Source organism: Pagrus pagrus (genome assembly GCF_965226575.1).
Source record: "Pagrus pagrus genome assembly, chromosome: 12".
Taxonomy (NCBI): domain Eukaryota; kingdom Metazoa; phylum Chordata; class Actinopteri; order Spariformes; family Sparidae; genus Pagrus; species Pagrus pagrus.
In genome coordinates this window covers 3,523,445-3,548,198 of record NC_140196.1, presented here as the reverse complement: position 1 = coordinate 3,548,198, position 24,754 = coordinate 3,523,445, and the positions used below count along the sequence as shown (strand labels likewise).

Sequence of the window (24,754 nt, the reverse complement as noted above, 5' to 3'; positions counted from 1 at the left end):
TGCAGATGCTTCAGTGTCTTCAGAGTTTTGTCCTCCCTAATGGCTTCTGCAGACAGCCGGGGCCAAACAGCTCATTTGCATAATTCATTTCACTTCAGAGCGTCTGACAAATGCCTCCAAACTCGTCGCCTCTCTGTGAAATCAGAATATTTCTCCAGCTCTCCCGCAGAGTTGCCGATTCGGCAAATTAAACCAGAGGAGCAGTTTCTTGGTTTTTTGGGAGTTTTTTTTTTTTTTTTTTTTTTCGTTTGACGAGAGGAGGGAGGAAGGGCACCGAATCAGACTCGCAGGAAAGATTTCAAGAAAGAGTAATCTCCTGACAAAATAAGTGTTTTTTTTTACAGTGGTTGCAGGCTTGAACAGCTAAACAGAAACACTAAAAGAAACACACAAACTTTACAACAGTCTGTTTTTTAATAGTGTGGTCGAGGTCCTGTCGTTTAAAGTAAAGCTGCATGATGAAAGTGGAGGAAACGCTCTCTGGTGCCCAGTGGGCTGTTTCACAGGGCTCTGCCTCCCTCTAGTGGTAAACTACAGTAACAGCATGAGAAAGTGACAAACAGCTACTGAGGATGGTTCAACATTTCCACACAGGTTTGAAAAACTACAATTTTTCACATTTATTTAAGTGTTGCTGCTCACTCTGCTTGTTCTCCAGTATTAATTCCCTCTTTCTCAGCCTACTGTGGGTTAGGCACATATGTTTTTTTAAGTGAGAAGAGGAATGAAGAGAAGTCAACAGAACAGAAGGAGGCAGAAGTTGCTGCATAAATAAATTACGACATCACCACTCTAATTAAAGCACTGGAAAGTTATTCTGAACAAATGTGGACTACTCTCACCTCTCTTATCAGTAGGTTTTTGTTGGAGAAACTGGGTCGTGTCAGTGATATATATGCATCATTAAAGCAGCACAGGTGACGAGGCACAGCTACAAATTTCCACCAAAACAAGCAGTATGAAAATATAAACTCGGGCACCTCATTGGGCTTTATTGTCAGACTCCTGAAATAAAGAAAAAGAAAAAGTAAATAAGGAATCGAGAATCAGGTTTCGCTTTCACGCAAAGGGGCTCTGCGCCGGTCATTAGTCAGTGTTGTATGTTAGCGGACTCCATTTACTGATGTTTTCTAACTCATGTTAGCTACTGTTGCTCCAGGGCTGAGTCAGTAAATCGGAGCGCTAGCCCCACAGCTAACTTGATAACGGTAGCCTGCTACATTTGGCAGCAGATAGCAGTGAGCCTACGTCAGCAACAAGTGTAGCGTCCTAAATTTAAATATATTTATTAACATCGACACCTTGATGACAAGTCCAAATTGTACCAGTGTGTGTGTGTGTCTGTGTGTGTGTGTGTGTGTGGTATGGACAGCTCCACTGCAGTATATGGAAGCCCCCTCTTTGATAGGGATATGTCGTTGAAGGATGCAGGTCCCCTCTTAGCAATTTCTTTAAAAAAAACAGAGGTCCCCTCTTACTTAGTGTAGAGACGTAGTCCACTGTTCGCAATATTTACATGTACATGTGTATGTATGTGTGTGTGTGTGTGTGTGTGTGTGTGTGTGCGTACCTCTGTTGGAGAGCTTCTCCAGCAGCATCCTGAAGCGTTGCACCACAGATGGGGAGACATCATATGTGTAAACCTCCTTCACCGGAACAGAGTGACACCTCCCAAACATACCATCTGTCCACACACACACACACACACACACACACACACACACACACACACACACACAGACAAGTTATATTTAGCATGCTGCACGTTAAAAGGCCACATATGATCAATCTTTCATGTTCAGTTTTTTCCCAACTGACTCAACTGACTTCTGATTAAAGCTCATACAACTACGCATCACACAGATGGGAAATTACATCAATGAGGTGCATGTTGAATTAAAATAGTGTGTATTGTATGTGCAGGACTTTAAGCAAATAAAACCACCTGTTGAGGTTGGAGGAAGCTGTAAATGTTCAGGTAAAATATAAACACTGCCTTTTTCCTTGACCTCGCACCTCTGCGGCTGTATTTGGAGTCTTACCACCTGCTGCGACCCAATTTCCCATTGATAACGCAGCATGTTCTGGACGTCACAACACCCTCCCTCACAGTGTTGTTGGCTCGAGGAGATCCTAAATCACATCGAACTTGCAAAGATTAGATTCTCAAATAGAATTTCACTTTGTACTAACTCCAGTAAATCATTTGACAAACCCGCTAAGTCTCTATTGACAATCTGAGGAAGACTCGGACCCATCTCAGATTTGTATTCGAACGCTCACACACCTGCACGTAAACAGGATACGAGCCTCTCTTTCTTTTTTCTACTTTAACTAGCTGCACACAGTACACAGAGCGGTAAGGACCTTGTGTCAGAGACAATGTGTTCCCCGCTGCATGTTGTGTTGCGATTCGACCAACAACATAATGATGAGCTGGTCGGATCACAGCGATACAGTTCAGAGACAAATCAGCTACAAACGAGGTCTTTACAGAGGCCGTAACAAACAGGACACTTCAGCTTCAGCAGACTCAGATCCATCTCTCCCCCTCAGACTCTTTCATCACTTTCTTACTGAACATAGGCCTCGTGACACACAGTGTGACTTCTCACTCCGTCATACTTCCTTCGAAAAAGCCACAATGTGGGCAGTGTTAATGTGAGCTGTAGGAAAAGGTTGTCGGGAGGCCGTCTCCAAAAAAAACGAGGCTGTGGGTGGTGAAAGTGTCTGGAAAGATGAGTCAAAGAACAGATTTAAACAGAGATATTTTCAAGCGGCGCTCAACACTACCTGTTGTACACCATGAAGGATGAGTGAGCCTGTGCTGCACTGAGCCTTTTGTAAGTAATAAACTCTGAACAGGATCAAATGTGACAGCTTACACACACTTTTGTCTCCTGCACACGTCACTCTGCATTTGATTTACTAACCCGCTGGATAGAATAAAATGATGGCAGCGTACGTTTCTGCAAGCTAAGGATACTTTCAATTTGTATCTACAGTATTTATCATATTAACTTCAAATATGAGCTGAGGAGGGGGGAACTGTGGGCCGGTGACTGAGTGTGTAAAGTGTCCAATAATAATGTAGTAATGACCACTGACTGCTCGTGCAATAATGTACTAATGACTACTGAGTACTCATGCAATAATGTAGTAATGACTACTGAGTACTCGTGCAATAATGTACTAATGACTACTGAGTACTCATGCAATAATGTAGTAATGACTACTGAGTACTCGTGCAATAATGTACTAATGACTACTGAGTACTCGAGCAATAATGTAGTAATGACTACCGAGTACTCGTGCAATAATGTACTAATGACTACTGAGTACTCAAGCAATAATGTACTAATGACTACCGAGTACTCGTGCAATAATGTACTAATGACTACTGAGTACTCGTGCAATAATGTAGTAATGACTACCGAGTACTCGTGCGATTATATAGTAATGACTACCGAGTACTCGTGCGATTATGTAGTAATGACTACCGAGTACTCGTGCGATTATATAGTAATGACTACCGAGTACTCGTGCGATTATGTAGTAATGACTACCGAGTACTCGTGCGATTATATAGTAATGACTACCGAGTACTCGTGCGATTATGTAGTAATGACTACCGAGTACTCGTGCGATTATATAGTAATGACTACCGAGTACTCGTGCGATTATATAGTAATGACTACCGAGTACTCGTGCGATTATGTAGTAATGACTACCGAGTACTCGTGCGATTATGTAGTAATGACTACCGAGTGCTTGTGTAATAATGTAGTAATGACTACAGTGTACTCATGTAATAATGTAGTACAGAGTACTGAGTACTGAGTACTCGTGTATCTGCTTACTTGTCATCTTGATTTGTAGCCTAAAGGTGAAACTGTAAAACCTGCTGCACACTGCGACCAAACGTCCTCCAGCCCTTTTCTTACAACCTTTCACCCTGAAGGGAACCTAAATATAGGATTCACATCACATCCGTCTGCAGTGTCGGACGGCTCGATCAATACCTGGAGTTGTTTTAGTTGTAGTGGCAGCAGTTATTGATCTACAGTAGCAGAGGAGAGAATGAAACTCTCAGCACTCTGATTGATGTATAACGCTGAGAAATCACCACAAGACTGTGAAAACACGCTGCGTCACAGGCGAACAAACGCTTTCCTGCGTGTCATTTCAAACCGTGTTCGAGATAATTCAGCTTTGTCCCTACATGTCCCAGGGTCGATCCTTTGTTTTCCACGTATATTTTGACTGCATGCTTATTCTCCAGAACACAAACAAGAAAATATAAATCTACCTTCAGCTCAGTAGACACGCTGCCTGTCTTTATGAAACCGCTTTACTCATAATAGTCATTTCACTCCAGTCAGAATGAGCAGAGGGCTGTTTGGGGAAAACACTCACAACACAAATATAAGTGCCCCAGGTGTGACTAGAGTCGTATTTCATTTCATAAAGACGTCATGTCCGATGCCTCAACTCACTCTGGACTTTAAATGTTTTAATTTTATTTAGCCAAACCAGAAGTTGACGAAATAGTGCACATCCAAGCACTTTAAACACTCGCTGCTGGACACAAACAAAAGATAATAAAAGTACAAAAATAGAGGACGCACATGTATATCTGCATGTATGCGTGTGTGCGTTCATGTATGTGGGCGTGTGTGCATGTTGCATAACAGCACCGGTACATGGTAATTCAGGCCTGTTGTCTATAAATAGCCGCTGCCTCACCGTGGCCATCTCAATCAAACTGCAAGCTCCATTTAACAAGCAGCTGAGGGATGACCAGCGGCTGGCCTGCACCGCCGTAATCACTCCTAACTGTTTCACTGAGTGCATTCTGCTGTTTACAGATGAGACGGAAGAAAAAAAGACGAGGAAGACTGAGGTAAGTGAGGACGAAGGAAAGAGAGACTCGGGACACGGCTGGATCTCTGCAGATTTGTAATCCTGTAAGTTAGATCCAGGAATTTATTGTCACATTTACACAAACTTCAAAAAGTTGTATGTCTGCTCGGAGCTACGATCTGTTGCTGAATAAATTACGTGTGAAATAAAGACAAATGGTTTGTCATGATGTGATGAAACACCTCATTAAACAACAATAACAGGTGGAGCTGGACTTCCAGAGACAGAGACACTGGATGTCTGTCCCATGTGGTACTTACGGAGGACCTGAGAGGCAAGTGAGGACATTTTAATTTTAACTTTGTTGTTTGTTTTCTATATTTGTTGTTGTAATACTTATGTTGGCCACAAGAGACCGAACTGCCCCTCTACTCTACGTTATCAATAGTACTTTTTAATTTAATTATTTATATTTTTTGCCTTGTGTCTCCCTCCTTTCCTTTTTTTCCGAACATTTGGGAACATACAAAACTTACCATATCTTATGGAGGATATATACAAAAAAGGACAATACATAATAAAAATCAGCCTCATACTCGTGTTTACTTGACACAGAAAATAACAACACATACTGGAGTGAAGGCATCATCTCTATGTTATAATAAGTTACAGTCACGTTTTCTTCCAGGTAGATTTTAATTCCTCCATGCACTCTACACACAAGGTATATATATATTGTGTGCTAGCAGGAAGCTATGTAACATTACTGTTAACTATTAACATAGAAAAATTAACCTCTGATGAAAGACTTCTTTCTAAAATTTAAAAAATGTTTTTCTTTCCCTCACTCTTCTCTCAGGGCTTCCATTAACAGTGCATCCGTTTGTTTCATTTCATTTTTGTTTCATTTAAAGTTTGCATACAAATCTTTTCAGGTGAAAATATCATGAAAGAGACAGACAGAGACCAAGAAACAAATGTGTCCTCGTGCTCTCGACCCTCCCAGAAAGCTCATCATCAAGTCTCCTCCGTCCCTTCACTTACTTACGTCTCTGTATCTTCCAGGAACTTGCATCTGAATTATCCCTCATAATTAAACCCATCTAGAGCTTCAGCATCATGGCCAAGATTTAAATTTAATTATTTTGACACAGGGGAACAGAGTGGAACAGACATTATAAATGCAGCCGTTCCTCAACAGGGCTTCTTGCGTTTTAAGCCTCGTGCTGCACCCTGCTGAAGTTCCCTTAAGCAAGAGGCTGAAGCTCCTCCAAGCGGGGCCGCCAACGGTCCTGCTTGTGCCCCAGGACGAGATAATCTCCAAAGCCTCTCCCAGCGAACGATCTGAAGGGTTAGAGGGGCCTCGCCTCCAGGCTCCAGGTCAGAGTCGATCCATAATGTCTGAGTCAAGATGAAGCAAAACTTTGAAGTCTGAGGTCAAAACTTTTAATCTGTATTTCCTCGACGTGGACTAGAAAACTCGCATTTTTTATCGACAATATTGTAACGACAACAAAGTGCAAAAACAAGACGGTGAGTAAACTACAGCAGCACAGAGCTCTGATCTCACGTAACAGCATTTTCTGCGATTCCCAGAAGGAACATCTTGAATTATCTCTCATAATTATACTCATGCATATCCGAGGCTCTGCAATTTATCCCAGTTCACTACCAGAGGGCCATAATTCAGAGCCAGACATGTCTTCTTGTGATTTATGGTCCAGATTAGAGCAAAATGAGGATTCACAGGGCCTTTTCTCAGAAGCTGCGTGTATTAAGATGGAGGAGATGGACCAGTGCGATGATAAGCAGATGTTGCTCACAGTCGCAGCTTAAATGTATCCATCAATTAATGAAATCAAGTGAATGAACTTCTGTGAAACTATACTTTAACTACTTTAAGTTCAATTCCTCTGCGACACATCGTGTGTTGTTCTGGACTGAACTGTCGGGAGACGCTGGCTGAAGTTCAGTCCGGCCTAATGAACTGGATTAATATGTCTTAATGGATCTGTAGCCTCTGGGGACCTGCACCAGTCCAATCCCTCACCGCCTGCACTCCACAAGATCAATGACATCTGCCATCGCTCTGCAGGGCCTGGACTGTTCTGACCGGCTAGGACGTACAGGATTTCCTTCATACCTGTCAGGAAACTGGCTCCTGCTCTCGTGGTTTTTTAATTGAGCTAGCAATGCTCACGGATGATTCGCTGGACAGGCTGTGGACATTACGCTCACAAGGCCCAGTTCAAAGACGGGCATTGTCCGACCCGTGACCACTGAGTACTCGTGTAACGATGTCGACAGCTGAGTACTTATGGTTCAGGACATCAGCATGCCGCTGGGTGTGTAAGATCGTCTCTAGTTTGTTCTGAAACTTAAAAAACGAGTCAGAAAATGACTTTTGAAGCAGAAACTCAGCACCTGGCCAGGTTAACACTGAGTCAGTGGTTCTGATCAATAACCCGTCAGCTCGCTGCACATACAGTGTGGTAATTCAATGAGATGTGGCAGTTTCCCTTTAGTGATTTGGAACAATCCTGAGGCCGGACTACTGTAAATACGGGGATGTCTATACTTTGATTCAGACTTGGCTCCGTCTCCTGCTGATCTGCTGCTGCCTTTCATCTCATCATAGGAATGAATGTCGGCTGCTCGTTGTCTTTGTGTTTTGAATGTAGTTTCAGTTAGTTTCATTATAATATAATAGGAGAATACATGATTTAGTCTCAAAGTGACGTCAAACCAAACACTTTTTGATCGATAACCAGCCACACACTCGCCAATCAGTCGACAGGCGTAGAGCGAACGTGATGATGATGGCGGAGGCAGCGTGAGATCGCTAAACAAACACACTCAGGCCTCCACTGAAGTGTTCAGTGTTCACTCTCCATCCTGACCACAGCTCCCATTACTGATGCACTTCGTCAGAGCAGAAACTATCTCTTCCTCCAGTTTTTAATTTCATCTACGCCAGTTTGCAAAAGGATATTATCTCATTCAGAGTCACTGAGGCTCGGTCTCATATGTTGGTGGTTAAGCTATAAAAACTCATTTATATTGAACTGTTACGAGCCTTTTGTAACAGGAACTAATACAGAAGCAGTTGTGAATACTTTGCCAAGTGTCTGTCTGTCTGTCTGTGGACAGATTTTGTCGTCACAACTGAGCAAGATGGAGTCACAAAACTGTGGAGTTGAGGATCAAAATGAAGGTTGAGTTTGAAAATGGGTGTGGTCCGATCCACAAGTACTGAGCTCTCATGCAATAATGCAGTAATGACAACTGAGTAGTAATGGATCAGAGCGTGACAGCATGGAGATGGTCTCTGGTTTAAAAAAATAATTGTGTATATATATATATACATGCCACAGCCAGTTTTTATATATAGTCTACCTGCTCATAATGTAGCCAAAAGATGCTAAATACACTGCTTTTGTCTACATTTTCATTATCAGAGCACCACGCAGAAAGGCAAAGAAATCCTTCAACACAACAATCAATCAAAGATCGAGTCACTCAACAACATTTTCATCCAGAGAGTCAGGTGAGGATCAGACATCAGTCATCCACGAGCTCTCAACGACTGCAAAACTGGACGAACCACAACCATTTCCAGCCCTTTGCCACGGTGTGTATGGTGACATGTCCACTGTTTGCGTGTCGAGGGAGACAACACGCAACAGGGCGCAGATGGGTAATGGGCCGGTTTAGCCCTGCTCCTCTGGCTCCTGTTGCCATGGCGATTTCCATCGAGTGCCTTTCTGTACCTCGCAGCTAATCATGGAGAAGCAGCGTAGCGGGGGCTGAAACAGAGCACCCTCCTTTGTCACTGTGTGTGTGTGTGTGTGTGTGTGGTCAGGGATTGGCATGTGAATCCCCCAGCTTGGTTTGCAGTGCGTTCAGGAGACAGTACAGGCAGTTACTGGACCTGCCGTCAGTGACGCCTTCTGACCACATAACAAATGACATTTCTGATGGTGATGTACTTCACTTAACATTCATTTGAGCAGTTCTATAGAATCAGCGCCAAAGTACTGCAAAACGACAATGATAATGCTTTATGAGTGCGGTTTCACAAGTCGGACCGGACTCTGTTTTTTCTCTTATTTTCAGGCTCCGTGTTGTGACGTGAAAACCACAGATGGGAGGTTTCTTCATTCAATACGAGTGAAGTCTTGGCAACACAATTCCTGAACAGATAAACAATTTAAGATGCAACAATCATTAACTTCATGAGCTCGTGTTTTTTGGCTACACAGCATGTTAAACATTAGCTGCAGGTTAATATATGCTTTTTTAGACAACAGCCAACACAAGATGTTTCGGTCCCCACACAGAGACATATTTGGCTGATAGCACCTTTAACTACATTTCTAATTTTGCTAATAAAACTTCTATAACACTGACTTCCTCCTTTGTTTCCTTCATTATCATTTCGGCCACTAGAGGGCAACATACGCCGTCGTGGGGCGCAAAAACGATTGATGGCGTCATTCCTCTTTTGGCGAACAGTCTCGTACCTTGTGTCCACACATTCAAACCAGCTCAGAAGTCCAACAGTGTAACACAGTCCACCTCACGCTCTTAATATTCACATTCAACCATTTGATTCACTCAAGAGGTCGATTAAAAATCTCCCCTCGTCCATTTTGTGATGTTGCTCCGCCTGCATTTTTGATTTAATGTTAAAAATCGGGGCGTCGTAATGTTTTAAACAGTCTGTGCACAGCGCAGGAACATTAAAACTCATCTCCAGCACACAACCCAGCTCAGCGCTCCTCTCGCTGAGTTAACTAATGCCAATTAAAGCATAACTGGAGGCCGTATTCTCTGCTGGAAATCAGCGTTTCCATGCTGAGCAAGCTTCTTCAAGATGAGCTCCATTACAGCTCTGACAATAAAGCCCAGGGAACCAATCAACACCTGGGGGGGGGGGGAGCAGCTCAAGATGGAGGACATGTCCCAACTCGACTGTTCCTACAACACAAAACAAGAAGATATTCACAGCCTTTTTTTTTAACCTCGTGTCCTTCTCTGTCCTTGTAGCTCTTTTCTAATAATTCACGACCACAGAAAGAAGAATAAATTCAGTGTTTCAGCGCTTTGTGCATAAAACCTCCAGCAAGCAGTAAGTCAGAGAGAGAGAGAGAGCGTGATGAGAACAAATTCACCAGACCCCCCAAAAGACTGTCGATGCAAACAAAAGCAGAAAGCAAGATTGATTGAGCCTCCTCCACCTCGCTGGTCGTCTCCCCCGTCTGAAAATATATTAGCAGAGCTCAGATAAGCTCGGCGCTTCCCCGACGCAGCACTGCTGAGCAAACATCACAGCGCAAATATGATCCATCACATCGCAGCGCAGATCCAGTCATCGGGGGTAAAACTCTGATTCATTTGTTGCAAGGCTGAGCAATCGTCAGAAAACACACAGGTCGCACTGAAGAGTGCTAAATCTGCTCCACTTAAATCAAAGGGACAGGAAGTGGGAAGCTTCATCCAGCTGCTGTTAATGTTTGTTCTCATACGTATCTGCTTGTCATGGCTCTCAGCTGAATATGCATGTAATCGTTACAGGTTTTACGACTTTTTATAACAGATTTTGTGAAATTTAACATCATCGACGTATGAAGACATAATCGAGGAAAACGACTGATAACATAACAGCTGTGACATAAATAAAGTGACTCAAAGGTTCGATCACACCTACGTTATGTAATATTGTGATAAACACCTACGTGATGTAACAGTGCGATAACCTACATTGCATTGAATTAAAATTAGGCCATCAGAAAGCAAACAGCTCGTGGATTCACACAGTACACGCGTTTGTCACTGACACATAGTGAAGATATGTTATCGCATCGTAGCGCCGCGCCTTTAACTTAAATCTGGGTTAAACAAATACAAATAACGTTTATGTCTGAGTTTCCTGGGCCGCCTGTGCTGTAAAGGCTGGAAGAGCTGCCTCCCTCAACACGTAATAATTCTCAATATTTTATCAGTCATAGGTCGCAGTCTGGAAGATGGTGTCTGGGTCCAATTAGTGACCTCGGTTAGAGGTGATGAAGTGGAATGGCAGGTTAACAAGGAGGACGGCGTCTCACCTCAAATCGCTTTCTGAATATTGATGGATTTTTCTTCAGTCCAGTTTCCAAGATAAAGTGTCGCAGTAAATGTTTCTGCAAACTGCTGATATGTTCACATTCGTATGAGTCAAACACAGTGAAAACACTGGATATTTTTGACGAGGAACTACAGCATCTTAACGTTTATTAAGTGTGACACCAGTGGATATTTATAAGGAGACCTCAGGACAGTTTCCAGCTGTGCTTGTGGTGATGAAAAAAACAGATAAATGTAGGTCAAAACATGATCTTTCTGACCCACCAGGTGGTTTTTGTGTTGTCTCAACATCAAATTGAATAATGAACATAAAGAAAATATCTGACACCGACATTTATTTTGGTCATTGGGTTGTGGATATTCACACAAAATAAAACTCCGGCTGTGGGAAAGTACAACTGGCATGTTTCAGTACTTTCTGATTTGTTTAATTTACAAAATAATTAACCGATTAATCGAGAGAACGATCTGCAGATTACCCGGCTGTTAGAGTAATCGTTGGATTGCAGTCGTGGTTAAAAACGTGTAAACACATCGGAGCCTTTAAGTGAGTTAAGTCTAACTGACAGGCAGCCATCCTTATCTGTCTCACCAGACTGAGCTGCACGCTGGGGCTGAAAATGAAAGTCAGCAGAGAGTCCAACCCTGCAAGAAATCACCGCACGGAAAGACAGTTATTTATAAAATGCTTAAATCTGATTTAATTAAGTGGACAGTACTGATGAAGTGACCTGCCATCACGACATTAACTGGAACTGAAGCGAATACTACAAACTCTGTCGTCATCAATCTCTCTGTTCGGAGGCTCGGTCACGGCCTTTATAAATGTATTGTCATCAGGAGCACTTCTTGCAGTGTATTAAAGCCGACCCCCTCTGAAGCGCTTCCATGCATCGGCGGTAGATGTGGCGTGGCTCTGTCTGCTGATATGACAGTCACAATGAAAATGTCAAGTCGCCGATCGAGCACGCGTCTCTCCACGCAGCCGGCCTGCCCTTTCTCCTTTTGTACCCAGGCATGTCGGGGTGATACGTTTGAAAATAGCAAAAAGTCCACAGGGGTGGGTGGACAGCCTTATCGCCCGTCACTGAATCCCGGACTGCTGCATCAATCCTGGGAATGTCACTTCATGTCGTTTTTACGCTGGAGGTAAAATAGTGCGAGGGCGAGGATCACTGTGTTATCACATGTATTTAAGGAGGTTTGCCAGCAGCCGAGTACGTAATATCGCCGTCGTCTTCATCCACCTGCTTAAATAATGGCTTTTGTCACGTGAACATGTTTGTTACATCTGTAATGGCTTTTATTTAGACCTGACTGCCACAGCTCTCCTGGTGCTTACGTCATGATGTGGAGGAATATGACTTGGTGCCATGGTGGGAATGGCGTTGGAAGAATAAAGGCACGCTGAAGAGTGTGGGAATAAACAAGTTACATGTTTATGTTATACAGATATGTGATATGATTGTACTGTACGTGCAGGAGAAGGTAGCAGAAAGTGTTTCCTGTTTTCTCACAGGCTGCTTCAGGGATGGATTTAAATTTCGGGTACTCTGGAGTACCGGAGTTAACTACAGACATACTTGACTTGTAGCGCTGGGTACCAAACTAGCAACAAGTCACACTGAGTCAGGACAACACGTCTCACCTGAGGAAACACAAATTCATCATTGTGTCATTAATTGGCTTAACTGGAGTTAACTGGGCTTCATTCACTGTCTTGATTGACGTTATCTTTGTATCTTTACGAGCGTTTTCCAAAACTCAGCCCGACGGCTGCATCCCCGATTCTTTCCCAACATGTTGTTCAGTACATTAAAACAGTGTGCAAGAATTCGTAGTAATGCTGAAACCATAGCACATGAATTGCATACTATTTAAGGGGAAACATTACAGTACGCAGCACTGCTGTAGCGACAACAACAACAACAACAACAACAGCGTAACAAAAATGCTGGTGTTCCTTCTTCTTCTTTGGATCAGGCGGATTAGACACTGCGGGGACATAATGCCGCCCTCTACTGCTTATTATTCATGTTCCTTTTGAATGTTATTTATATCTTTTTATATATATTATTGTATTTTGTAGTTATATTATAGTCTTTCTATGTATTCAGGTAATTAACTGTGACAGACAGCTTGTGCCATCATCAGCTTGTGGTTGTCCTGATGTGACACACTGGTTTTTGTCGTAGCCTGAAGGTAACACAGTTGAAGTTTTTAAGCCACAGAGAGCAGCAGACGTCGCTCTGCAGGCTCCGCGCTCTGTTGTATTCAGCGTTAACTGACTTTGTGAGCGACTGTTTAATTCCTCGGGCGGGGAAGTTATGGATCTTTGCTCAATAATATTGTCACAGCTGCTGTGTTCATCCAGGAGTGCTGTCTGAACGACTTCAAGGTGACAGAACAACTCGTTTCCTCCGGGAATCGAGATATTTTTTCAGGTGTCGCTCTCTTCCCTTGTTGTTGGAAAAAAAAAAAGGCAGAAATAGAGAGAATGTCCTGAGCCGAACAATACCAACCCTGCTCATTGTTTTTTATTTCCCTGCCAAGAGATTATAGCGAGCCGAGGCAATCAGAGCTGCTGCGTGTCCTGATAGAGCCCGAGCTGCCAATCACCAACACAACAGCCTGGCACTGCCTGCGAGGGCCAGTTTGACAGCAGCTATTGAAGCAGGTCGGACTCGCTGCAGGAGAGAACAATGGCTGGAGGTGCAGCCACCGTAGCTTTTCCACTGTGGGATCCAGCTGTCAGTGCAGCCTCACCTCACCTGACTCCGCCCGGGGGGCTTCTCATAGCTCATTGAAACTTAAATTGAAAGAGTAGCCGAGCTGACAAGGACTGATTGAATCATTTTAATACTAACGCATCACAATGATTAGCTTTCGTGGATAAATGTGGTCGAGAGCAGCAACATTTGTACGTGCAACACCCATCGCTCCAGTCAAATCAGGTTAGACGAGTATTGACCTTCTGCCGCCGGCCCCCAAAAGTCTCCGTCCTGATTGGTTCACATAACCTGCTCTGAAATCCTGAAGGCTGGGAACAAATATCCACATTGTTCAGGACATCCATTTGTGGCGCTGTCTCCAAAACCATTTATGACTCTTCAAAGCTTTACTGACAGTCGGCAGGAGAAAATGCATGTTGAAATGCATTTTACATTACAGTTAACCACGGACCATATGTTCAAATATTAAAAATCTGAAATACATGCCATATCATCGTCACAGTACACGGAAATGAGCTGACTTTCGTGTGGTTTTGCTAAAGCTACGAGAGACAACAGCCAAGACAGAGACCACTGCTCGAGGCGCAAAACAAAATCTATCTATCTATCTATCTATCTATCTATCTATCTTTATATAAACGTTGACTCAGTATCTGTACCATCGCCATGACTATTATAACAGTAACATGATCAGAGCTGCTGTGTGGGAGGACTAATCCAATTAGCACTGCTACATAAATAGCAGCGGATGTTTGTCAGACCGCTGTCAAAAAACAATCTCTCATTTTCTAAACCTCACAAGCTGCAGATGTCAATCTTACACGACGTGACACATCCCGACTGCAGGTAAAAGACGAGGCGGCGGTCGGAGTCGGAGCAGCTCCTCGCTGCTGAAACACGAGGTCAGCAGTGGAGGGAAGCGATCGCTCAGAGGCTGGACAGAGTCCTCCTTCACAGCTGGGGAAGCAACGCATCGCAACTACTGAACAACCATCCAGCTGAGGGGTTTATAATCACTTATGAAGGAACAGAGACAAAGCAGTAAATTGTTTTTGGCACCTGAAGTCAGCAAGGCAAAAAAAACACCTGACAGAACTGCAAAATAGGTGAAAGTCCTCTCTTTCTATTTAGCTGCTGTCTGACAACATCTCGCGAGCCATCGTCACAACAAATTAAAGTCGTTTCTGTTCGGACTTTCATTATTTCTCCTTCTTTAAGTAAATAGACTTCAGCTCTGTTTTGCATCAGCTGCAGTTCTGCAGACAATTAATCACACTTCAGCTCAGTATTTTGTGAAATATTAAATAGAAATTAAACTAAAATAGAAAAACAACATTCTTGTGGAACATAATTGTGTTTTATCATCTTTCATCATGTGGTCCGTCATGTGAACCTGTGATTTAATGCTCCACATGACCAAGAAAATAATTCTGTTATATGAAACCAAATACAAAATGACTTTATCTCATTAAAAGTTGATATTTTCTTTTTAAGACAGAATAATTTATGAAAATTCACATAGTCCTCCTCAGAGAATATAAGAAAATATTCAGGCCACAACCTCGATGTCCTCAGTGGCAGCGAGAACAGCAACAATTAGTCGTTTAAAAGAAAATCAATCGGCAAATATTCTGATAATCGATCACCGGTAATCGTTTTGCTCATTTTTCAAGCAAAAATGTCAAAAAATAGCTGTTTCCGTGGAGGATTAACTGCTTTTCTTTGTTATTGGTTGGACAAAAGAAGCAATCTGAAGACACGTTGGGCTCGGAGAGATTTTGATAAGTATTTTAATCAATTAGTCATGAAATTAACTGGGAAACTAGGCCTGGGCGATAAAACAATAGCACTGTATATCGGCGATTGATACGTCGTCCATACTGATGAGACATCGTGACCGTCTACATCTCAAGAAACGACCCACAAGCAGTCGAAGGAGATAATCCATAAAATTATCATCTGTGTGCCTCAATTCAAAATGAGGTCAAATTAAACCTTCTTTAAAAAAAAGGACAGCTCATTGAAAATGATCAATAATTATCTTAATCATTTACAGTTGAAATGTTCCTCCACATATTGTAATGTAGAAGAGAATAACTGAGGCATGAGGTCCGAGCGTTACCGGCAGAGAATGAAATGAAATGAAATCACAACAGACCAACTACCCAACAACAACAACAACAAAAGCAGCTGACACCTTTTTTGTTTTTTCCCTCATCGAAGCGAGAAAAGGTCACCCGAGGCAGTCACAACACAGACGGCGAGCCAGTCTGAGCTCGGGCTAAAAATAAAAAAGTTCACCGGCGACGTAATGATTCTCTCACAGACGAGTGTTTTGGGTTTTTTTATCAGCCCCACCTCCTGAGTCACAATCAGATTACGGGGGACACATTTCAAAAGGACGCGGCGCAGACAGGAAACGACCGCGCTAATGAATTCAGAACAAACACGCCCCGCCTGAAACAAACACACGTCAGGAAGCGGGTCAGAGGCGCAGTCTGTGTGCAGCCGACAGCACGGCCACCTGCACCTCCTAACAGAACCATTCACATGCTTAATGAGATTATACAACAGATGATAGTGTGCCGTTATCTCTGCTGGCTCTCTGTCTCTGCCCTTAAGTCCTGCAGAGATGTTGATAAAGTGAAAGCCTGAGAGCTTCCCAGTAAACCGCCGAACGCTGCTGATCGGCAGATACACAGAACAAAGAGGTTAGCCGGGGAGCAGATGTGGCGTGACCCTCTGGTAGGGTAACCCAGTTACTCATCCGGCCGACCCAGCGGAGTCACAGATAAAACTGTTTTCCATCTCTCTCCCCAAATTCGTGCAAATCATTTTTCTGTGAACGACTTTCAAGTTTTGAGCTCTGTTTTTTGATTCTGGGTTGATTCACAGCAGGGGGTTCCTTCGCTATTGATGCCAGAGAGGCCGCGAGGGAAGAGCGCAGCAGACGGACTCATGTGGTCCGGCAGTCGATTCCTAACGAGGCTCCAACGAGTGCAGAGGCAAAGCGAGCGATCCGGAGTTTTGTGTTCGCATTAAATAACATCATTATCGCGGCAGAGAATGAAAAATGTTCAGGAAAGTTTTGCTGTACATCTCCCCGGTGACTGCACTTCACCTTTAACTCTGTCAGTGCAAAAGTCCAACAGCTTTATTTTTACCTACGTCCAGATATCTGCCTGCCGACAGCCCGGTCTCTACGGTTAATGGGTCTGATACGCCATCACGTTGTCATGCTAATTAGCTGACATTCACACGAGGAGGTGGAGGAGACGCTGGTGCTGATATTACAAGGAGACCTGGAAACCACCTGGAAACCAAACCAAGGTTTTCCTAACCAAGTGGTTTAACTGCTGATTTCAGCGCCGCTGCAGGAACACAGGGTTTGGTTGCATGTATCAGTGAGCTGTGTGCTGGTGGCCTGGCTGTGCGTGGTGCCGACAGAGTGAATACACATAAATGCTTCGGGATATCAAGGTGTGTGTTGGTGTTTGACATCTTACCGTTGACACAGATCTCGTACGGTGAACACAGCTCGCTCTCGAACAGGCAACCTGGGAAACAGAAACAGAACGAAGGTCAGCTGGTTGACCCGTAACTGAAGCACAACATACAGTATACTGCTATCTATACTTTTAGCTGTCCATGGTGTTTTCAATGGTCTTTTTCAGTTTGTTGTTTGTTTTTCTGATCTTCTTTTTGTTTGATTAATACCTGAAATGAGGCACCTACTCCTACAGGAGCCTGTATCGTTTCCTTGCACATGCGTCACAATAAAAACAGTATATATGCTTTATATAACATATATGTTACTATATGTGTCAGCCGTGGACAGTAAACACTTGCATGTGAGGGAGATCTGTCCCCTCCTCCCTCAGTCCTCCTCTGAGGGAGGACGGGAGGCAGCCATGTTTTATCTGCTCCTCTTACAGGAGATCTGGCGGCTATAAAACCTCCTCACACTCCGTCTGCGACACACACAGTTAAGCAGACATCTGTGGCCGGGCTGCAGATTCAGGGAACAGGGGACGGTTATTTGTTTGTCCTGTTTGCAGACAGCAGGTAACAGTGTGGCACTCAGGTCCAGCAGTGCAACACAATGCTCTCTCTCCTCTCACATGCACAAACACAAACAGGATTTATTTGATTAGTTACAGCAGGCAGCAGCTGCTCCTCCGGATCAGCACCGAGCAGCCTCTCTGTCAGCTCTGTAATCAGTGTGTCTGCGACTGTGGTTCAGGTGATACGCAGCCACTCTTCAGCCTCTGGAGACACTCAGGGAAATATTTTCTAATGCAGGTTTACTGCTTTAAGTTACTACAATAGTACTACTATTACCACGTCTACTGCATCTGCTACACTACTACCTCTACCACTAATATCTACAGTATTTCTACTATGATTACTTCTACTACTACGATTACTGCTGTTACATCCACTTTTCTACTTCTAAGACTACTTCTAGTACTACTCCTGCAACTACTACTTCTACTTACTTCTGCTACTGCAGTCTTACAATTAACCCCTAACTAATAACTACTATCTACATAATGTCTACTACTATTACGAAGATTGCTTCTACTACTACTGCTACTTACTACTACTACTACTACTGCTGCTACTTACTACTACTACTACGACTACTACTACGACTACTACTATTGCTGTTGTTACATCTACTCATCTACTGTACTTCTACTAAGACTGCTACTACTACTTACATCCACTAAAGCACTTCTACTTCCAGTACTACAAGTAGTAACATCTCCTCTGCTACTATTACTACCACTACTACTAATACTAGTACTACAAGCTACGACTACTACTACTAAATCTGCCCCTCAACATACAGTACACACTCCTGGCGTTTCCTCTCATACTTGTGTCGTGAATGATCCTCAGTGTGAAAGGTCCGTCTAGCTTAACGTGTGCTAATGATATGAACAGTCACAATGTTTGTTCTCAGGTGAGTGTTAACACACACACACACACACACACACACACACACACACACGATTACGGGCTGTAACAGCAGCACCGGCTGAAACCAGCGAATCCATGGGATGCTGTAGCCATGGCAACACTCGCCTGCCGCTGCAGCCCTCTCCTCCTCCCAGGGATCAGACAGTGGCAGCCATTACCTCCCCTCATCTCTCTCCATCTATCACCTCTCCACATTTACACTCTGCGAGCTCCTGTTCTCATTTCGTGGTTTCATATTTTTTCAGCGCTGTCCCGAGCCTGGTTTAGAGGTGAAATATTCAGGGATCTTGTGTTTCTCAATTCACTTTATTCTCTTTATTTATCACAGAAATTCACTTTTTATATTTTCAAACTTCCTTTTATTTTGTGCCACCAAGCGTTTAGCTGCAGAACACATAAAAATAAAGCAGGAAATGCTGAAACGTTTCCATAAATCACCTCTGACGTTCTTGTTGACGCCTGCCTCCATCTTAAGTCAACAGCAGCTGCCTGATCTGATCTTTTTCCTCTAACGAAGACGTATCAGAGTGAAGTCACTCGCTATGAGCTTGTGTCATGTTTGCTGGATATTCACTATGTTTCTGTTCTGCTGTAATTAAAGGGGGGAATCACCCGGGGCTGTATTTGTTTACATCTCGGTGGGAAAGGATCCAGTGATCACAGCAGCTTCCAGCAGGCGCCGTCTTGTTAAAAGCAGAAACACGTTACACAGAAACGCTGTTTACAAAGAGTCAGAGCTTCGTTACAGCGAGCAGCTCTGGGGGGCGTTCATGCAGCGTTTCTCCAAAACAGCATAATAAGAACTAAAATATACAAGCAAGGAAAGCCATACACAGAGGCTTACAGCTGAGAGGGAATCATAATAACGTTTAAAAATGAAATGCTGTGTGCTCATTCTGGCAAAAAATATGTTTCCTGACATTCAATATGGAAGCTGATAATTAAATACAAATGTTATTTAAGTGAATTGATCAAAAACAACAGATGAATGCAGTTAGATTATATCTGCGGGGGCGGAGTTACATATTGAAATTGTGATTATCCTATTTCTTAACACAAGATTTTATTTTATATCTTTAATATGTTCGATTTCATTAATATTTGTACTTGATTCTGTATCCTACACATAAAGATGATTTACTCAAGTAAAAGACTGTGGTAAAAGTAGAAGTACTGATTCAACTTCTTTCCTCCTGTAACAGTAATAGAGTACAGGCTCTGACATGAACTCAGAGTATCAGAGTAAAAAGTCTCCCTCTGAAGGACATTCGTGGTCAAAGCTAACTGAAGCTCACGTCATATTAATATAAATAATTTGTCCCAGCTGTTCCTGAACGCACCACAAAGATAGTCGATTGTTGAATCTCATTACCAGGACGTCAAATAGCCACATTCATAAATAATAGATGATCAATAATATCCCCTCAAATGCATCAAACTAAAGTAACGAGGCTGTTTTGAAAACGTGAGGAGGAGAAAAAACAGATATCTGTGTTCAGACGTAGGGAGGAGAAGCCAATAGCTGAAAAATCTCTGATTATTATCATGAATAAAGAAGTTATAGGTCCCAAAGTGGAGTCAAAGTTCCTAATAAAACTTTTCTGTGACACTGAAGTGATCTGGAGACGTGTTATAAAGAGGATTTAAAGGAAAAATAAGAGATAAGTGAAGAGGTAAGAAGATTTCTCTCCTTTTCATTTCACTGCCAGATAAGAGCCGGCAGAAGAGGACGATATGGACGATGGCCTCAGCGTGCTACTTTTGGACTTTTGCTGCCACCCTGAGTTTTTTGCTGTCTGGTTTCATCACTCCACACCAGCAGAGTGTGAAATAGGTTGCAGTATTGCACTGTGGACCGGCGCCAAGCCCGGCGACGCGGGAGGAAGGGAATTTCAATCAGCTTCACCCTGTGAGCAAAGAGCAGCGTCCAGGCTGTGGCCTTTAATGCCTCCTGGCAGGGCCATTACAAGCTGCGCCCGCTGACACAAAAGGCACTACATTTCCCAGGATGCCATCTGTCTGTTTGCATCCAACACCTGCCGTTCCTGAGGGGGGAGGGCTATTGATTAAACACAGAGCGGTCACCTTGACAAATACAGCCAATGATTTAATCAGCCATATAAACTTTTGGGAATGTTCGTCAATGTGGAGACTGACCGGAAAAAGACAAATGACCCAGTCTGTCGTCATATTCAAAATACAGGTTAACTTTATCTGTTTACATTCATTAAAAGTTATTTTAACTCTGATGTAGCTTCCCTCACCTCGTACAAAACACTGAGTTAACTAACGATGAACTCAGCCTCGTCTGTGGATCTGGATGTAGCTTGGGTTAGCTGCTAATGCTATGGTAGGCAGTTAGCTAGGCATGCTAATGTAGCAGCTTACATTAAAGCAGAGAGGCTCGACAGACTGTTTCCATTAGCGTGCTGAACTTTTGCTTTCGTGTGATTGGCTTTGTTTTTATTTTAATTTAATCTATTTTGAACATACGGATTATTGTTGTGTGTATTTTAAATAATGTTCTGTTTTTAGGGAGCTAAGGTACATCATTTATGTACGTTGCCTTACTTACGTAAGGCAGGCTACGTAAGTGACAAACTTCGTCACATGCATGGATATAATAAAAGTCAAATGAGATTCAAATATTCAAATATGTCACAGAATAAACAATCAGTAATGCACTAAAATATCTAAATATCCCCAACTCATTTTGAGTAGTTTATAACTTACGTTACCTGACTGAACATAGGAGGCTTGGGCCATAATTAGATATCATCCAATACCCTGATATCTGCCGTCATATGCTATATTTTTCACAAATATCAAACAGCTGTTACGGCATCCTTGCGCTTTTATTTTGAAAAGCAAATAAAAAAGGTAGCTGTCGTGGCAGCGGCACAGATGAAACTTCGCCTGAACTTTCTATCTTACGTTCTCTGTTTGTGAAGTCAGTTCAAGACATTAAGTTCAGTCGTGTTCTTGTCTCCGTCCTCGGCCTCTGCCTCGGTCTCCAGCTCATTACTGCACATGTTACCACAGAAGAGCAGAGTGGCCTTCTGTCTCAGTTACAACAAACGACTTCCTCAACATTCAGCTCCAACTTCTCTGCCCCCACACAATGTTATCTGAGTGGGTGTGTTTACGTGTCGGGACAGCTGATAACAAGTCGGGGGGAGCAGGCAGGCTTTCTAAAAGCTTTCCCTTTCTTTGTAGTTGTATTTTTAGTCCTCTCTCAGGATCTGAAGTCTGGCTCACTCTCAGTTTTTTTCCCATGGCTGATCAAAAAGGACTTTCCTAATTGGCTGCCTATGTCCCGTCCATCTACGTGTGTGTGTGTGTGTGTGTGTAGGAGACGTGTTTCCTCTGGTGTAGCCTACCATGACTTCCAACGTTTCCTCTCCTTTCTAAGATGACAATAATCCAATTTGTTTTGGGCCTCGGCTCTGAGAGAGACGATCAATCACGACAACGTGCCACCTGACAATTTAGAGGCGCACAAAAGTGAGGATTTGGAAGCAGAGGGAGCGTTTCATCTTTTTTTTTTATTTCCTCGCAGTCGAGCGGGGAAATCCGTTTCTCAATTAGGAGGTGTGTGCGCGCAGCCCTGCTTAAATTGGCGGTAATCTCTCTTTGTCTTCCACTTCCTCTGTCTCCTGCAGCGACAAAACCACCGCCACCATCAACCTCCTCCCTCATCCTTTTATCCCCTCTGCTCTCATCCTCCTCTCTTCTCTCCTCTCCCCCTGATTGTTCAAAGCCGCGGCATTGATCCATCCATCTGCTTCGACTGGAGGAGCCGTTGCTTTGTGTTCGGAGCGCTCTTTTAACTGTAGCTCTCTGATGCCGGCTGCCTTCGTTATGAGCTGTCGAGGCCGTGGATTTTTTAATTTTTCCAACGAATTCAAGTTGTGATTTTAAAGAGCTCCGGTGCATCAGTTGTAGTTTTGTGTCGCTGCCATTTGCATGTAATAAACTGCGTTAGAGACAAACACATTACTCTTCTACCTTATCACTTTCCCTGATGCTTTGAGCTTGGAAAGACACTTTAATTGGAGGTAAAAGTGCACTGAGACGTTGGTAATTATCCCTCATTGCAAACAACAACCGCAGGCACACAACTATGGCACGCTCTGGTTTCCAGTGCTCACACTCCTTCAAACAGCTTTAAAGTGTTATTTACATTGTTTATAGAAAGAAAAATACAAATTAAATCAGGGATAGGTCAAATTATATGTGAAGATTTATAGATATGTCACTCGTACGACACTGTCTCCTATACATTATGTTTATAAGCAACTAAATTGAACCTGCTGATACGTTTTGTAGTGAACGCAACTCATTTAAGAACCAAAGATGAAATAAACTGGAAGATTCAGGAGGCAAGACTGAATATTTCTGATCTGACTATAAGTATCTGGCAGTTGTTGACAGCTGAAGGTCCGGTGTGAAGGTATCGAGCGGGCTGGTTGCTGATTGAACACCCCTCTGTCACAGTCGTGCCGTGATGGTGATCATTTTACCCCAGAACCTGATCTCTTCCTCAGCCTAACCAAGTGTTTTTGTGCCTAAACCGAACCAGATCTTAACAAGAGCATCGTCAGATTATAAAATATAATAACTTCGCACAACGTGCACAATAATGACACAAAAAAGCTTCACTATCTAGCGCTGACCTCTTGTCTCACCCCTCCCTTCAGTATTTGAGTTTGTCCGCTCTGGGCTCCTGTAGAAACATGGCGGTGCAACATGGCAGACCACTGAAAACATAAATATGAAGATCATGTTTCATTTCTGCCAATAGAGCCTCCTTACATCCTGCACACTGGACCTGTAAGTCTTTGTATCCAGCAAAGACTTCAAACTGCACGATACAGATACAGAGGGGAAGACACAACTATTCTATTTTTAACACTATATACAGTAAACTGTCAATGTGCATTGCCATCATGTGAATATATGCTGATAGATGAGGTGGTATTGCACATAAAAAAGAAAAAACTTGATGAGGTAATCGTAAACTCAAGTCTCTAAAGACATTGAACACAACTAACAGTGAATCAGGTGGATCGACGATCAATCGATCAGCTCTCAGTTAAAAACACAACTCAATCCTATCGACACGTCCAGACTGTTACAGCCACGCCGTGTCCTGGCGCTGACCGGGATCTCTGAGAGAGCCGAGCACATTAAACCCTGCAGGGCCACGCAGACACATTTCACTGAGACAGAAGCTCTGAGCAGACGTGTTTTCACCTGTACGAGGAGGAGAAACCAGAACAGGAGGAGAAATCAATCAACACGGCCAGGAACAGCAGCCTGCAGCAGGTACCAACAGAGACTGACAGGGTTTCCATCACACTGTGTGTCTGTGCTCTATAAACATTGTTGCAGACTGATTGAATGCAGCAAAATGATCGATAAAACAAACAGCAATAAATATAACAGCAGTTCAGCCTACAGATGATGTCACCACAGGATGACGTCAGCTTCATAATCACCGTGTTCTCACTAATCTTCAGCTTCCTCAGCAGGAATCCTCACAGCAGGAGCACCTGGAGACATCGCCTCCGGTCTTTGTGTGAGCTTCATCATCGCAGCAAAATCCATGCAAATGTGTGTGTAATCCAAAAGTGCTCTCTGAAGGTGTTCTTTTGATTTTCTGGACACATTTATTCATCGGAAGACGAACGACGTAGGCGGCAAAGCGAGTGACGTAACGACCCTCGTCACAAACAGCAGGGACAAAAAGCTGTTGTTTGTCAGTCGCCAATAAACCTCGAAGAAGGAGAACGAGAAGAAACAGAAACACACTGAGGGAACGTGGAAATTAATCTGGGAACGGGAATATCACAGACAACAGGAACAGCTGATCGATCATGTGGCTCAAAAAGTGTTGTTTTCTACATCTCCCATTCAGCATATTATTCAAAAAAGGGCAAAAATCCATCCGAGGCTAATGTAAAACTAAACGAGGATTTTCCAGATCGTGCTGTTTCCATCAACCTTTCAAAAGTACTCAAGATGTGCTTAAATATATGTGTTAA

The 24,754-nt window shown here is 43.2% G+C and overlaps 1 protein-coding gene across 1 annotated transcript in view; it reads right to left on the bottom strand.

The window, feature by feature from the left end:
• The window catches only part of LOC311266736 (receptor-type tyrosine-protein phosphatase N2-like), a 205,473-nt gene that overhangs the window by 175,724 nt on the left and 4,995 nt on the right, over window positions 1-24,754 (bottom strand). Inside the window, exons 2-3 of the mRNA XM_084369258.1 lie at window positions 17,228-17,278; window positions 1,571-1,684 (exon numbers count right to left, since the gene is read on the bottom strand). Of these exons, the coding sequence (XP_084225384.1) occupies window positions 1,571-1,684; window positions 17,228-17,278 (165 nt within the window). The remainder of the gene's footprint in view (window positions 1-1,570; window positions 1,685-17,227; window positions 17,279-24,754) is intronic.